Raw genomic sequence first — 14,631 nt, 5'->3', positions numbered from 1 at the left:
GGTTTTTAATTCAGTTTGAGCACTGTTCTTTGTATGTAGTGCATGTGGCTTAAACACTAGAGTGTTAGCATGGGGCTTTGGGAAACTACAGTTCATGTCTTGGCTCAGCTCATGGGCTTCCCAGGGATGTGCCTTCATGGTCTTCTGGAAGCAGAATTTGCTCCAGAGTCTTGAGAGTGTTCAAAGTCTGCTGGAAACCATTTGAAAGTGGTTAGCGTGGTGCCAAGTTAGCTAGTTCTGCTAAGAAGTGGTTAGAGCTTCATGCTACCAGTTTAGACTTTGTACCCTGCTTGCTTTTTTCGGGAGGCTTGCAGTCATCTCAGAGCATGAGCAAAGTTCACTCTTGTCTGCATGGTAACTAACAGGTAGAAATGTCTTCTGTGACCTTCAGAAATAACTTTTTTTTCTTTAACCCCCCATTCCTCCTGTAGAAAGGGACCAATGCTTTCTTACTTTAAGTTTTGTTTAAGATGGTGCTCAAATAGTAGAATGATGAAGTTTGTAAATAGTTAGGGGTGGGATTTGAAATGTGTTGGGCAAAACATTAGCCTGGCATATTTGCCTAAACCCTTTCTCAATTTCTGATATTGGTAAGTGTGTTAGCTTGTTTGTTAAGCGAACAGCTGGTGAATCTGCTTAATTTTTACCATATGGTCTTCTGAGTTATGTAAAAACAGAGAAGCATTCTTATCTCTTCATTTAGATGCTTGCAGTAGGTGACCTTTCAGTTTGTGTCTCAGTCGATATGCCTGGATGTGTTTTTTTAAATGTTTGTCTGAAACAGAAAGAAGTAAAAGTTAATTTAATAACCACGGATGACTCATAATAAGAACAGTCTCATTACATCAGTAGGGTTGTTGCAAGGTTAGAATGATAGGGGATACCACAGAGGGGTGCCTGTGCAGCTGGTGTTGCAGTCTGTGGAGGTGGTCCTGAGGCTCGTGGGACTCTGGGATGAGAAGAACCAAGGTACCAAAAAATCTCAGTTGTGAGTGTCCGAATGTGCTGAATCTCTTGATTGCCCAAGGGGAATTACACATGGATCCTAAAGCTGATGTTACGGTGCTAAAGCCTTTAATTGCTTGGCTGAGCATATTGGTTAGTTAAACCAAAGTTATTACCTGGTTTTGGGGAACAAGTGTTACGCTTTGTTTCAGTTGCTTTGAAGTAATTACCATTGCAACAGTGTATGTGTGAATTTTCAAGAAAATTTTCTCACTTACTAATATGTCATAGGTGAATTAGTGTCCTAAAGCTCTCTGGGTTCGAGTAGACTTCTAGCAGATAAAATGTGGAGTTGCCCTTGGCTGCTTTATAGACTTTTAATTGTTACCTTTGGTTACTGAGCCTGTCCCCTCATAAGGGATGGGAAAAGGAAGCGAGATACTATGTTTCACTCTAGAAATAGGAAACTCGGGGACTGGGTTGTTTAAAAATCCTACGTCCAGATTTTTCTTAGGAATGCTTAGAAAGGGAATTGTGTATTCTTCTAGTAGAAGTAGTAGCAAAATAATGGTGTGCATTAGTATGCCGGGAGACTGAGGGAAGCCATTCTTCACCCTTACCTGGTACTGGTGAGACCACCACTACCAAGAGTACTGTGTCCTGTATTGATCCCTCCATTGACAAAGTGGAGCAAGTCCAGCGGAGGGCTGCCTAGGATGGGAGGAGGCTGGAGCATGTGTTTTGAAAAGTGAGGTTAAGGGAGCTGGTTTTGTGTAGCCTGGAAGAGAAGGCTAAGAGGGGATCTCCTTGCTTGCTCAACTGTGTAGTAGGTGATAAGAGAAAACATCAAATCAAATTTCTTTTGGAGTTGCACAGTCCAAGGATGAGAGGCAGTGGATACAGGTTACAGCAAGGGAAACTATAATTAAATATAAGGATTTTTTTTTTTCCCCAGTGAAGCTGGTGGCGCGCTGGAACAAGCTGCCCAGAGGGGCTCTAGACTCTCTGGAGATATGCAAAGCCTGACGGCAAGCTGAAGTGTGCCTGTGAACTGATCTGCCTGGCTGTAATTGAAGAGGTGAATAAAACAGCAAAGTAAATTTGGTTATATTGGAGGCTAAGCGTGCAAGGAGATAAGCAATATCCTTTGCTATATCTCAAATGCTATTAAGAACAGCTCTGAGTCTCTTTTTTTGTTGTTGCTGTTTTTAAGCTGCTGACCTGGAGAATTCAGCCATCCTTCTGAGCAGGTTGGTGGCCTGTACTTGAAAAGGGTTTTCCATGCTCCTGGTCTCTCTTATCTTTTGAATTGGGACAGTGAATTGATTTTTAACAATATTTGTTCTTTGGCAGCATTTTTGATTTCTCTTTAAAACCTCTTATATCTTCACGGAATAGAGTTAACTCTAGTTGGGTTGCTGTGTCTAGTGAAAGAAATTTATTGGGTACTTTCAGAAGTAAGCATTTCCTAAGGTGCTGTCCATGCGCTTGCAGTGGATGGAGATGTATTGATGCTGGCTTCCTGGGGTTTTGTAGGAGATCCCAACGGGTGAAAACTTTTCTTCCTAGGTAATCTCACCTGTTGAATCTTGTGGTGCCTTAACGTAGTTGTTTCTTTGGGCATTGTAGTTTTGTACAAATATTAAAAAGATGGATTGAGCTACAGTTGCAATGAAATGCTGATGGCAGAAAGCTCTTTTTTCATCCAGCACAGGAGAGTCTGTATCAGCTATTTCAATGTCTGAGGACTAGGCATCAGATTGAATCACAGTAACTTAGTTTTATTCTGAGACAGATGGATGTGATATTAGCGAGAGGGGGAAAAGCCTGTAGTTGACAACTGTTGTGACTCTACCCTGGAGATCCATTGGCTGAGTTTATTGCTGTTCTGGGTACTTGGAGCTGTGGCTCCAATTTTGACCTTTTTGTTTTGTGGACTGAGCATAGTACCTGTATTTCCACCTGCTCTAAATTACTGCAGGGGGCTGCAGCTGAGGATGTTAACTGCAAACTGCATGTGGAGATTAGGCACAAAGTGAGATTTTTATTTATTTATTTATTTATTTTTTCATCCAGCTGGCTTTTACAGGAGAGATGGTGCACAGTGTGATTCACAACTCTCTGTCTGCCTGATTCTAATGGGCCTGAACCGGTTGTGCAAAATGTTCTAGGCTAAAGCCTAGTTTGGATTAGCCTAGAGGTGGTCCCTGTTTGGAGAAAATATAGCTACTGTTGGTAGTCAAAGGAAATAAAGAATGGCTCAACAAAAATGTTGAGAGAGGCGGACTTTTAAGTCCTCCATATCCATCTACTGGCTGTTAGGCTGAATGTGGTTCTTCTGGATACTTTGGACTGCTGCGTTCTGCCCTGGCGAGAAGGGGAATGGTGCCACAGGTGAGATAAATTCTGCCTTGCTGCCAAATAGCATTTGCTCCCAGCTTCTGTGCAACAACTGCCACCCGCTCTCCGTGGGGGCAACAGTAGCCCGACTCTGTCTGTGAGTCAGCAGCAGCTGTTTGTTGCTTTCCCGGCTTTTGCAGAAGTAACAGCCCAGCTCTCTGTGTGAGGGGCAGCAGTTGTCCCTTCCAGCCTCGCTGCGTAACAACTGCCTGGGTCTCTGCAGCAGGTGCTGGAGGAGCGTTTTCAACAGCAGCTGCCGCCAGATGGGGAGTCAGCTGCTTTCCTGGGATGTGGAGGTAGCCGAAAGCCTGCGCTGTTAAGTTGTGGGGGTCACAGAGGGTCCCAAAACCCAGATCCAGCTGTTACGGCTGCCGGGGTCAGACCACCCTGCAAGGGATTTAGAAGAGCAAGTCTGTCATTCTGCATTATAGCTTTCTGGAAGCACCTCCTAGGTTTGCCTCGAATGCCTTGAAGTCTGTCCGCCCTCCAACTTTTCTCCTGCTGAATTGTTTCCTCCGTGGCTACTTTGCTTCTTTTATGTAACAGTGATTAAGGTTACTGTGCCGGTTAAATAGGACCCCTAAGGGTTAGCTGTGAATCTTTCCAAGGGTAAGCTCTCCATCACTAAGGTGACGATTAATCTGTGAAGCTACCTGAAAAAAAATTTGGAGAAGAGCTCTGAAATTTCATTATATGAAATCTGCCTGGTGGAAACACTTACCTGGCCTGGAAAAGCAGGATGCTAAGAAAGTTGTTTTAACATTATCTTTAACAAAACTTTATCTTCAGAATTTGATTTTATGCGTTCGGTGCAAGAGTTTTCTAATCTTCACATTTATTTTCCTCTTGTGTGGTCTGAAAAAAGCATAGAAGGGACTGCACAGTCTCTGGAGTTGCTGTGAAGGGCAAAAGTGCTATCCTAGATTTAGAGGAAATGCATAGAGGAGGAGAAGGAACTTGTTCTACCTTTTCTTCCCCTTTGTCCTTCAAAAAAAAAATTCTTTGGTTTCTTTTTGAGGTGTAAAGGTTTAAAAGTCAGTGAGCCTTGAGGGTTTTACCTTTTCTGTGGTTTTTTTTTTCTTTCAGTTTGATGGCTTGGAGGATGTGATGGTTGTTGATTAAATCAAGAGTTAGTAATATTCTGGTAGGAATTTTCTTCTAAAATATTTAATGCCTTTCATTAAGTACGTCTCTTGTAAAAATAAAGCTGCATAAAATTTGTGAATAAAAAAAAAAATCTCAACTAGTATTACTTTATTTGCTTAGTAACAAAGAAGTGTTTTTGTGTCTTTGGAGTTCATCTACTTTGCTGTATTTTGAATATTTTGAATGTTTTTTTTTTCCTTTTTAATTTCTTTAGTTTTCCCTTTTTATTTTTTTAGGTTTTTTTTTTTTTTCTTGCCTGGGTAGAATGAATGGCATAAAAATGGGCAAAAAATCTTTATGTATTGGAAATAAGTAAATCCTGTGGCTTTTAGTCTGCCTTCCTAGGTAAGAAAGACATATCGCTGTATAGAGCCCTGGACTCATACCAGTTAAATTATTCCAAATTTCATGAACAAACAGCTGGGTAACACAGAAAGAAGTCCATCAAAAGAAGTCCTTATGAATATTTCAGCCATAGGAAAAGCTTAAATCAACTCTTGCAATTAGGGATGAGAGACAAACCCACAAGGAACCAGACTTTAATTTTGTTGCTCACAGAACCTGCTGGTTTCCTGTGTGTGTTTCCCTACAGAAGATGAATGCAGAAGCAGGCCAGGTTGTTCTGGGACTAATCTGCCGTTCCAAGAGTCCTTGGCATCACGTCACACTTGTCAGTGAGGGACTACCTGTCTCGCGTGCTTAATTTCTTAGGGAAAATTAAAGACATGCAAAGAGGGTGATTTTCTTGAATTTATTTTGCGTGATATGATGCAGTTAAAAGGAAGCAAACTTTAATTTTCAGGTTGTTTTATCGTTGGGTTGGTTTTTTTTTTTGGTCTTACTGATGGATCGTGACTTGAGGCGGGGATTTGTATGTGGTGGTGTGTGTAGTGTCTGAATGTAGAAATATTATTCTGAAAAATCTTAGTTTGTTGCAACTGTGACATTAACAGGGGTTGAGGAAGATCTTAGAATGTCTGTTTTGTGGTTACATTGGTAAGTAGCACTCATCTGTTCATTGTTGTCATTCAGAAATGTTTGTTTTCTGTTTTATCGACAACTAGCAAAACCAGTCCGTCTGGAAAGTGCTATCTTAGTTTTAGAAGTCCCCAAAATCAAATGTTGGAAGTGATTGTAAAAATGGTCCAAGAGTTTTCAAGAAAACTGCTTTTCCTGGGGATTAAGAATTCTGATGTTTTTGATTTTTTGGTTAATGTTTACACTTGTCCATTCCTCTTACCACTTGCTAAGAGAGCAAGAGCGGAGTTCTGTTTCAGATTGTAAATCCCCAACAAGATGATTTAGGAAGGATGTAGACATACAAGTGAGTTAGTTGCTCAGTTACTCTCTCTGCTATGATGAGGTAACTCCTTTCACTGTGCATGCTGGTAGAAGGATAAACTAATTTTGTTCAGTTTATCTCAAAATAAAAGTTTGCCAAACCGAGCTGAATTGATTGATTTGCAGTTAGTATAGGCTATGAGTGTGCGCACGGAGAGTTGCAAGTCAGCTGAGCTGCAGGGCTGATATGGAAGGCGGGGCAACTAAAACCAGAATTTGAACCCTGAATTCTAGGTGCCCTCTCCGCAACTGTCTGCACAGCCCAGGGTTGAAAACAACACCACATTGTTGGTCACGTTCTTATTGTAGGTTGGAACACAACTGAGGTCTTAGAAAGGTCATGCAGAGTTTGCAGGGCTGATAACTCTTTTCTTTTTTTTTTTTTTTCTGTAATGACCAGATTTTTAAGTGTATTTCCCTTAACTGTAAACAGAACCTCAGACTGTCACTTCTGCAAAACCTTTTCTCAAAGTAAGACTACTTTGCAGCAGCGTTGTTGGCACCAGTTTCAGTGCCGGGTTTATGGTACTATGAACCCTCCTGTGATTTCAGAAATGACAAGCTCAAGCCCTGCGTTCCTCAAGCTTACATGGCGTAAGTGTATAACCTTCCCATTTGCTAGGGAAAGTGTTAAAATGTTGTCTCATTTTTAACTTCAGAAGTAACTGCAAGAAGTAATGGAAGAGAAGGCAAAATGTTGCTTCTGAAGAGCAAAGCTGTATTTTTCAAATTTTTTTTAGCACTCCAGATGCAAAGTGGGTGAAATTCAGTATTAACACAGCATGTTGTGAGCAATGGAAGAAATTTTGTCTTGTTCCAGAGAGAATCAATCTGGCCATGAGAGCACTGCGGATCAATAGAAACTGCTGCCTCCCCTCTGCAGGCAAAAAAAAAATCAATCTCTGTGTCTTCTTGTGATCCTCACGGTCCTCCGGACTGGTCCATTTTGTGTAGCCAAACTGCATGTAATGCTTCATAAGCGTGGAATTCTTCAGCATTGAATTTGGGAAGAGAGAATTGGCCTTGAACGTCTCTGTGATTTCTTTTCTGCTTTTTATTTCTTACATTCATTGCTGTAAATTGGGAGAAAAGTTAGATCATGGAAAATGTACGACCTGATGTTTTTTTTGTGTCTTGGGAGAAAAAAAGTGTCCGTTTCTGTGCCTAGCCCCCGTTTTCTGTTATCATATAAAGGAAAAACAGGACTATGTATATCTTTGGAATCAGGAAAACTGATCCGTTTGCTGCTGCTATCTAACTTTGTATTATTACTGTTAAAAGGTTGGATTTTTTTAATGTAGCTTTATATAAACTTTTTATGTAACTGTGTGGTGGAGCAGAAGGAACATGATCATGTTTCAGGTCTTGTAAAAATCTGAACTCATCTTGTGTGCTTGAATACAGAGCATAGCTTTGATTAGGATGAAAGATAAATTCCAGAAAGCAACTTAACTGTTTCCATTTTTCCCCTCTGGTAAAATATAACTGATATCCTTCAATGTGAATGGTAGCAAATATGTGGCAGAATGAATAGCAGTGCTCTGCCTGCTGAAGTTGAATATTTGAAAAGGTACGGGTGTCAAAAAAAGAAAGCAGGATGCTGGGTCAAGGCTTTTGCTGACTAGAGGTGCTCTCTTGTATTCCAAATTAAGCTCAATTTACAATACCATTTTGTAGGATGTTATCACTACTTTAAAAACGCTATTGTATTAGATTTCTTGAACTAGGTAAAGCCAGAGTATAAGGCTAGAACAACATGCAAGTGTTTTATCTGAAAGGAAAATGTTGTAAATGTTTCATTATATAGTCTTCATTTTAAGTAGTTTCACAAGGGGTGCTCATTTGTACATGCAGTACTAAGTTGGCACATTGATGGTCAGAAATTCGTGCTTGCCACCTTCTTTTCCTCTTACACTGCACTGTGTAACACCCAGAGCGAGTAGGGGTATAAGATGATGGTGGAGGCAGTAGGGTTTATATATGTGTTTCTGGCTTCAGGCAAAATATTTCTGCCATCTCAAACATGATTTTAAATATTAAGTAATTTTGTGCTCCCTTTTAATGTCGTATGAGTGTTTCATAATTTTAAACATGGAATTCTCAAAACACCTTTATGGGACAGCATTGTTGTCCTAAATTTACAAATTACTACTTTGTCTTGCTTCCCTAGGTGACTTGCTCAAGGTTACACAAGAATCCGCTTGTGGGATGGGGAATTATATCCAAATGTTTGATGTTTAAGACTCGAAATCTGATTTTCTGGATCACCCTCTCCTAACAGAAATGAAAGACCTGTACCTTTCCTGTCATTCTGCTGAAATTAATTAAATTATAAGTATTAATACTCTGATTTTGATCAATGCTTTTAATTCTGTTTACTGCTTCTTTTTCTTTTTAGGCGTGTACTGGTATTGAAAATATTGATGAAGCTATAACGTTGCTTGAACAAAATAACTGGGATTTAGTGGTAAGTATTCCAAGAAAATGACTTCATAGATCAACTTTGGCTAACATCTTGCTGAACAGCTATTATCTTTATTTCAAATTTGTGTGTGTCTCTTATGGCTGGGACAAGCAAGCTACGTGCAGACTATTTCTGGTCTGTTAAGGCCTCATTGCCAAGTTAGCGTGATATTGGGTTGTATCTACCCTGGTATACTCTGCTTGTCTTTGTGCCTTTTTGATTTGTTTCTTTAAGTCAATGTTTAATATAGTGTTTAGTTTTCTCTTTGGTTAATTATATGCATAACTTTGTAACTAGTATTATTAAGCATAGAATTTTTAGAAGACATCTTGTGTATACATACAAGGTTTTTGAGGATTTAGGTGTCTGTGGAAGAAATGGAAAGTAAAACAACTTCGATCTTTAATATGCTTTTAGTTCATCAATAAGATAGTTGCTCTTCTATTGTTAGTTGTAATGCAGAATTGAATTGGAGATTAAGGCCATACTTTATTTAGATTTGGTGTTATCCAGACACGGTTAAACACGAACAAAACAGCCAACAAACAAACTTGTCCTAAAAACCCCTGTGATGTAGTTTGTAACAAGGTTCAACGTGCAGACAAATAGGAGGAAACCAGTAAAACAAGCAAAAAAGTCTTGGGTATTTTAAGACTCTGCATAGGATTATCAGGATACCTAAAGACATTATTAATCCATTTTCTTAAGATTTAAAAGTGTAAAATAGAACAAACTTAATTAAAAAGCAAGTGATCTTCCTTTATATTGTAATGCCTTTGATTTCCTCCTTTATTTTGTTTTCTTTTCCAAATGAGTGATCTTTGGATCAGTCTAAATTATCAGAAAATTATTTAAATAAATAAATTATATTTTCCAGAACTGACTATGGATACAGTTTCAACTGTCTGCCACGTTGTGTTCCTAGCATATTGTTTAGACTGTTCTCTATATTTTAATAATTACAAATTAAGCATCACAGGGGTTAGGGTGGGATTTTAAACTGAGTTTGTTAGAATGAATATTGCGTTCCTTGTAAGGCATGATGATTAAAATGACATGTAATATTGTAGCCTATTGTAAACAAACACTATGCATACCAAATACTTGACACGAAACGTTTAAAATGAATGTTGGCCAAAGTACATGGAGTCTTTATTTTGCAACATGTCATGGTGTAAGCAAGGCTGAGACACCAACAAGCAAAAGGGAGCGCATATCCTCCGTGTCTTCAAACAGAAAACCCCAAATGTCTGTTGACAGAATGGTAGAGTTAAAAACATCTTTTGCCCTGGTAGTTTTGTTGTGACTTAGCATGAGCTGCTTTGAAAATGAAATTGTTAATGGGAAGGCAAGGAATAGCCTTACGCATTCTGTTCAGGTTGTAAAATTGTCAATACAATGTATTAAATCAGTTGGATGTGGTTTTGGGGGATTTGTAAATTTTAAAGGATATCCTTTAAAATAGATACTCACAGGTGGGGTTGAATGAGAGACTTGTGATGAAAAATGGTAAGAACAACTAAGGGGATTTGTTTTGATGGTTGTGTTTTGTTTTTGTTTTTTTTTTTCTTTTCTTTTGAGACTCCAGAACCAGCAGAAAGGGCAGTGAAGTATTTAAAGCTGTGAGAATGGCTAGGGGAATAGCTTTAAAATAGTTAATTTTATTAGAGATGATTAAACAATCTACAAGTAGAATATAGTGGGAACAGAAGTAATGAGCCAGAAATGCAAGCTTAAGAAAGGCATATGGAAAGTAAGAAAGGAAAGAAAATTAGGGATGTAAGAGGTACTTCAGGAAAGTACATTGTTCTTGAAACTAAACAGAAGATGAAGGAGAGGAGTTTCTATGAAAAGGGAATGTTAAGTTGAGGAAGAATAAAAATAAATCGGGGAGAGTAAAAGTGAAGAAGATGCCTGAAGAGTCTGTTGTTGGTAGGACACTGGTTCCTTTTTATTAAAAGCAGCCTTCTTGTAAAAAAGGGAGTGAAAACCAAATCATGCTAATCTAACAGGGAATTAGAAGCGGAAGAGTGAAGAAAGAGGAGAGAAGACAGAAGAAAAGTGAATGTAAGAAGAAAAGGGGTTGCTAGCTTGAGAGAGAATCAGACATCTTTCTGTTAGGCAAGGGATTTTAGCATTTCAAAAGTCAAAACAGTACATGAAAAAAGGCTTATGACTTATGAGAAATGTAGCTTTTTATTTTAAAATTTAAAGTGTATGGTTGATGTGTTGGGGAGGGGGGGTTGTTTTAGGTTTGTTTTTTTTTTTTTTTTTTTTATTACCTTTGATTCAATAGTCAAGTACAGATTGAGTGCCAAGAAATTGGGGAGGAGGGAAGGCTTTGTTTAGATTGAACCAAAAGGTCTTGGACTTTTTCATCTGAGATGAAAAATCAAAAATAATTTAAAAAATCCTTTTGCTTGGCTCTGGCCCTCAAACCAGGACAATTTAATTCAATGCAAAACAAAACATTTTTTTTTTATTTGTAAGGAAAACAAAATTCGTAGGACTTGGTTCACAAATCATAAAGACAGTAGTGAAGCAGTGGTGATTGTGGTAAGGGTTCCTCTGTCATCCTTTGACCACCAATCTGTTAAGTAAATGGGAAGAACATCATTGCTGTCCTCTCTAATTTCATTTAGTTTTGTGCATCTTATTCAGAGGCTTATTTCAAGTTCAAGCTTCTGATAAACATCACCTGTGTAGTAAAATATAGTCATACAGGTGGGGTTTTTTTGAGGGAGTGTTTGTTGTTCTAAAATGTGTATTCCTTTATTTCCGTGATTTTGGAAGTAAAATCAGAGCTCTGTATTCGATCAGGCAAGCTTCCATGAGGCACCCAGGGTAATATGAAGTATAAAGCGAAGCAAGTGTTAGGATGTGATAAACCTAAGTTCAGGGACACTTCTACAGCATTAGGGAAAAATCAAAAATGTAAGTTAAGGAAGTTCTTGTCTCAGAACGGATTGCTTTCTTGCTCTTTATTTGAGCTGTCTATCTCAATTCCATTTTCCTGTTTGCGGGGAAAAAAGCCATGCACTATCAGGTCTGTGCTAGGCACCCAGGCTGAAGGTTCCCTTGAGCACCTGTTGTTTCTTGAACTCTCTGAGACTCAACTCAAGGGTGTTTTTATTTCTCTGGGACTTCACCCACAGCAACTGAGAGCAAATAGCAGTGGTGAGTTGGAAAGCAGAAGGATCCCAAAACAGAAACAGTGAAGTCCTTACTGACGTAGGCTGACAGAGAAGTACATCAGAATGTACAGAGACAGTAGAGGTTATATACTCACAAAACAGTTTCTAATGTCACGCTACAAGTACTGTGTTTTTGTGCAAGCTATTTTGAGAATTTCTTTGCACTGATGCAATATTCCTGCTGCTTATCTTCTCCATACTTTTTTTTTTTTCCCCTTTTCTTGCTAGTAGATTTCAGTATTAAGGGTTAAAATGTCACGAATGTCTTCTCTGTTACTTCAGTGAGTGCTACTGTGTTTTGTGTCTTTTGGACACTTTGTCTTACCTTCAAACAAAGCCAAACCTGACTGAAGTGTAAGGAACTCTTTCCTTGGTTTAGTTTCTCTAGTAACCACTTATGTTTTTTATTAAGAATTCATCTGAATTCTTTTTTCTTTTCAGTTTAGAACTGAAACATCAGCTTCCTGTTTTCGAACTTTTAAAGATTACCCACCCCCAATTAGAAGTCTTTATGTCGATTCCTCTATGTGGCATACTTTAAGACAACATAAACTGCCATTACTTTATTTTTGACTTGGAACTAAATAAATCGATTTAAATGTCTCAGAGTTGTGTGCTTTTTACAGTGTTCAAATCTGGTTTGTAGCTGTTTGAAGTGATATAGGAAACTGTCTTTCATAAATGTTTGGTTGCTTGGCTTTATTCAAGTGCTTAAAACCAAATTGATCACGAGATTGCTGCAGAGGAATTCATATGCAATAGCAGCGTATAAATTGCTTGGTGGGATCATGAAGTCTCATCTTGCCAATAATTAGTTCCCCACTGTTGCATATGACTTGGCCTTTGTGGTGGTCTGCTGCATATACAGCAGCTTAGGCTTTCTGTATTAAACCACTGTAGCCTAATTACTAGGCTTATTATAGGCTGAGCAATGAAATGTTACAGATGTTCTGTGAGATACAGAAGATCAACATAGATAATATAATGATCTCTTCAGGCCTTCATCTTTATGAAACTTTTCTGCAATAAATAGATCCAGTAACTCTCTTAAGCCTGCCAGGATTGCTGATATGTAACTTCCTGAGCGTCATTTCTTTAGGTCTATTAATTTACAATAATTTTTAACATCTGAGGAAGCAAAAGTTAGGAATTTATGCCTGTTGTAAAATCTGATGGTTTCATAGCTTGCGCATTTAAACTATGACCTTCTGTTTTGGCATTCGAAGGTAAGAATGACAGTATAAATGTATCTTAAACTTTCTGTAAAGACAATAAAACAGAAGTATGAAAAATTGCAACTACGTGTCTTTTGAAATGTTTCTGATGATGGTACAAATTTAAAGGAAGTGATGCATTGGTGTACTTCTTGACCCTATGCAATATGGACCTTCGTATACGTGAGGTTATTACACAGGTAATAGCTCTTCGCTTTGCTGATATAAAATGCTTGTATCTGCATATAAAACTCGGTCTCCTGTACCTTTCACAAATTTAATGAAAAATTCAAAATCCTTGACCATTTCTGTTGTTACTCTTGTTCACTGGTTTTTAAAATTATTTGTGTGTCATGTCTTTTCCAATAGACATTATAAGGTATGTACTCCTTACCATCACTTTAAGAACAAAATAAATTTCAACAAAATAAATTTAATCAAAACAAAGGTGCTGGTGGTGTTATCCCATATTCACTTCACTATAAATGCATATAATTATTTAAAAAAAAAACCCAAACCAACAAACTGTTTTTTATTTTCAAAATGTGTTCTTAAAATGACCCTTGTGCCTTCCTGCTATACTTGGTTTCGTTATTCTGGTAGAGGCTCAAGGCACAGTCATACCTTCAGCAGACCCAGCAGTTCCGTGCACCGGGGAATGTGATGCCTTGCAGTTCCCGTCATACACAGCTCCCGAGGGCTGGCTGGCAAAAAGCATTTCTATACCCTGGAAAGAGAAAACTGTGTATTCTGAACATCTGTTTTTATAAAGCTTCAGCTCTCAGTTGTAGTTTTTATTTTTCAATGGATAACTTACACAGAAGCTTGGACAGGCTGGATCGATGGGCCGAGGCCGGCGGTACGAGGTTCAACAAGGCCAAGGGCCGGGTCCGGCACTTGGGTCTCACCAACCGGCTAACCCAGCGCCACAGGCCTGGGGCAGAGTGGCCGGAGAGCTGCCTGGAGGAAAAGGACCTGGGGGTGTTGGTCAACAGCCAGCTGAATATGAGCCAGCAGTGTGCCCAGGTGGCCAAGAAGGCCAACAGCATCCTGGCCTGTGTCAGGAGCAGTGTGGTGAGTAGGGCTAGGGCAGTGATCGTCCCCCTCTACTCGGTGCTGGTGAGGTCCCACCTCGAGTGCTGTGTCCAGTTTTGGGCCCCTCACTGCAAGAAAGACATTGAGGTGCTGGAGCGGGTCCAGAGAAGGGCAATGGAGCTGGTGTGGGGTCTGGAGCACAAGTCTTGTGAGGAGCAGCTGAGGGAGCTGGGGTTGTTCAGCCTGGAGAAAGGGAGGCTGAGGGGAGACCTTCTCGCTCTCTACAACTGCCTGAGAGGGGGATGTAGAGAGGTGGGGGTCGGTCTCTTTTCCCAAATAACAGGCAATAGGACAAGAGGAAACGGCCTCAAGTAACACCAGGGGAGGTTTAGATTGGATATTAAGAAAAATTTCTTCACTGAAAGGGTTATCAAGCATTAGAACAGGTTGCCCAGGGAAGTGGTTTAGTCGCCATCCCGGGAGGTTTTTAAAAGACATGTTGATGTGCTGCTGAGGGACATGGTTCAGTGGTGCACTTCAAAGTTTTAGGTTTACAGTTGGACTTGATGATCTTAAAGGTCTTTTCCAACCTAAACAATTCTGTGATGAGGGTGTTTTGCATCTTGCTGTTTAAAACATCTTTAAAAATAGTAATTATTTGTCAGATGTAATTTTTTAAATAATATAAGTACACATTTTATTTATAAATTTATATTTACTTCTATGTAGTGTTGTCTTGTGGAAAGAAAGAAGTAAAAAAACCTCAAAAAACAAAACTCAAACAAAAAATTTAAACTGAGAAAAATGAGCTGGGGCTTTACAATTGTTCTTTTTCATTTCTGTTGCAGGTGCCAGTTTAGATGGGATTCCTAGGCAGAAAATGGTCCATTGG

At 39.1% G+C, this 14,631-nt stretch overlaps 1 protein-coding gene across 1 annotated transcript in view; it reads left to right on the top strand.

Annotated features, from left to right (window-relative positions):
• The window catches only part of FAF1 (Fas associated factor 1), a 171,206-nt gene that overhangs the window by 9,050 nt on the left and 147,525 nt on the right, over positions 1-14,631 (top strand). Inside the window, exon 2 of the mRNA XM_054212624.1 lies at positions 8,231-8,299. Within this exon, the coding sequence (XP_054068599.1) occupies positions 8,231-8,299 (69 nt within the window). The remainder of the gene's footprint in view (positions 1-8,230; positions 8,300-14,631) is intronic.

The sequence above is a fragment of the Rissa tridactyla genome, chromosome 8 (assembly GCF_028500815.1).
Source record: "Rissa tridactyla isolate bRisTri1 chromosome 8, bRisTri1.patW.cur.20221130, whole genome shotgun sequence".
Classification (NCBI taxonomy): domain Eukaryota; kingdom Metazoa; phylum Chordata; class Aves; order Charadriiformes; family Laridae; genus Rissa; species Rissa tridactyla.
This window is presented reverse-complemented; position numbering and strand designations above follow the sequence as displayed.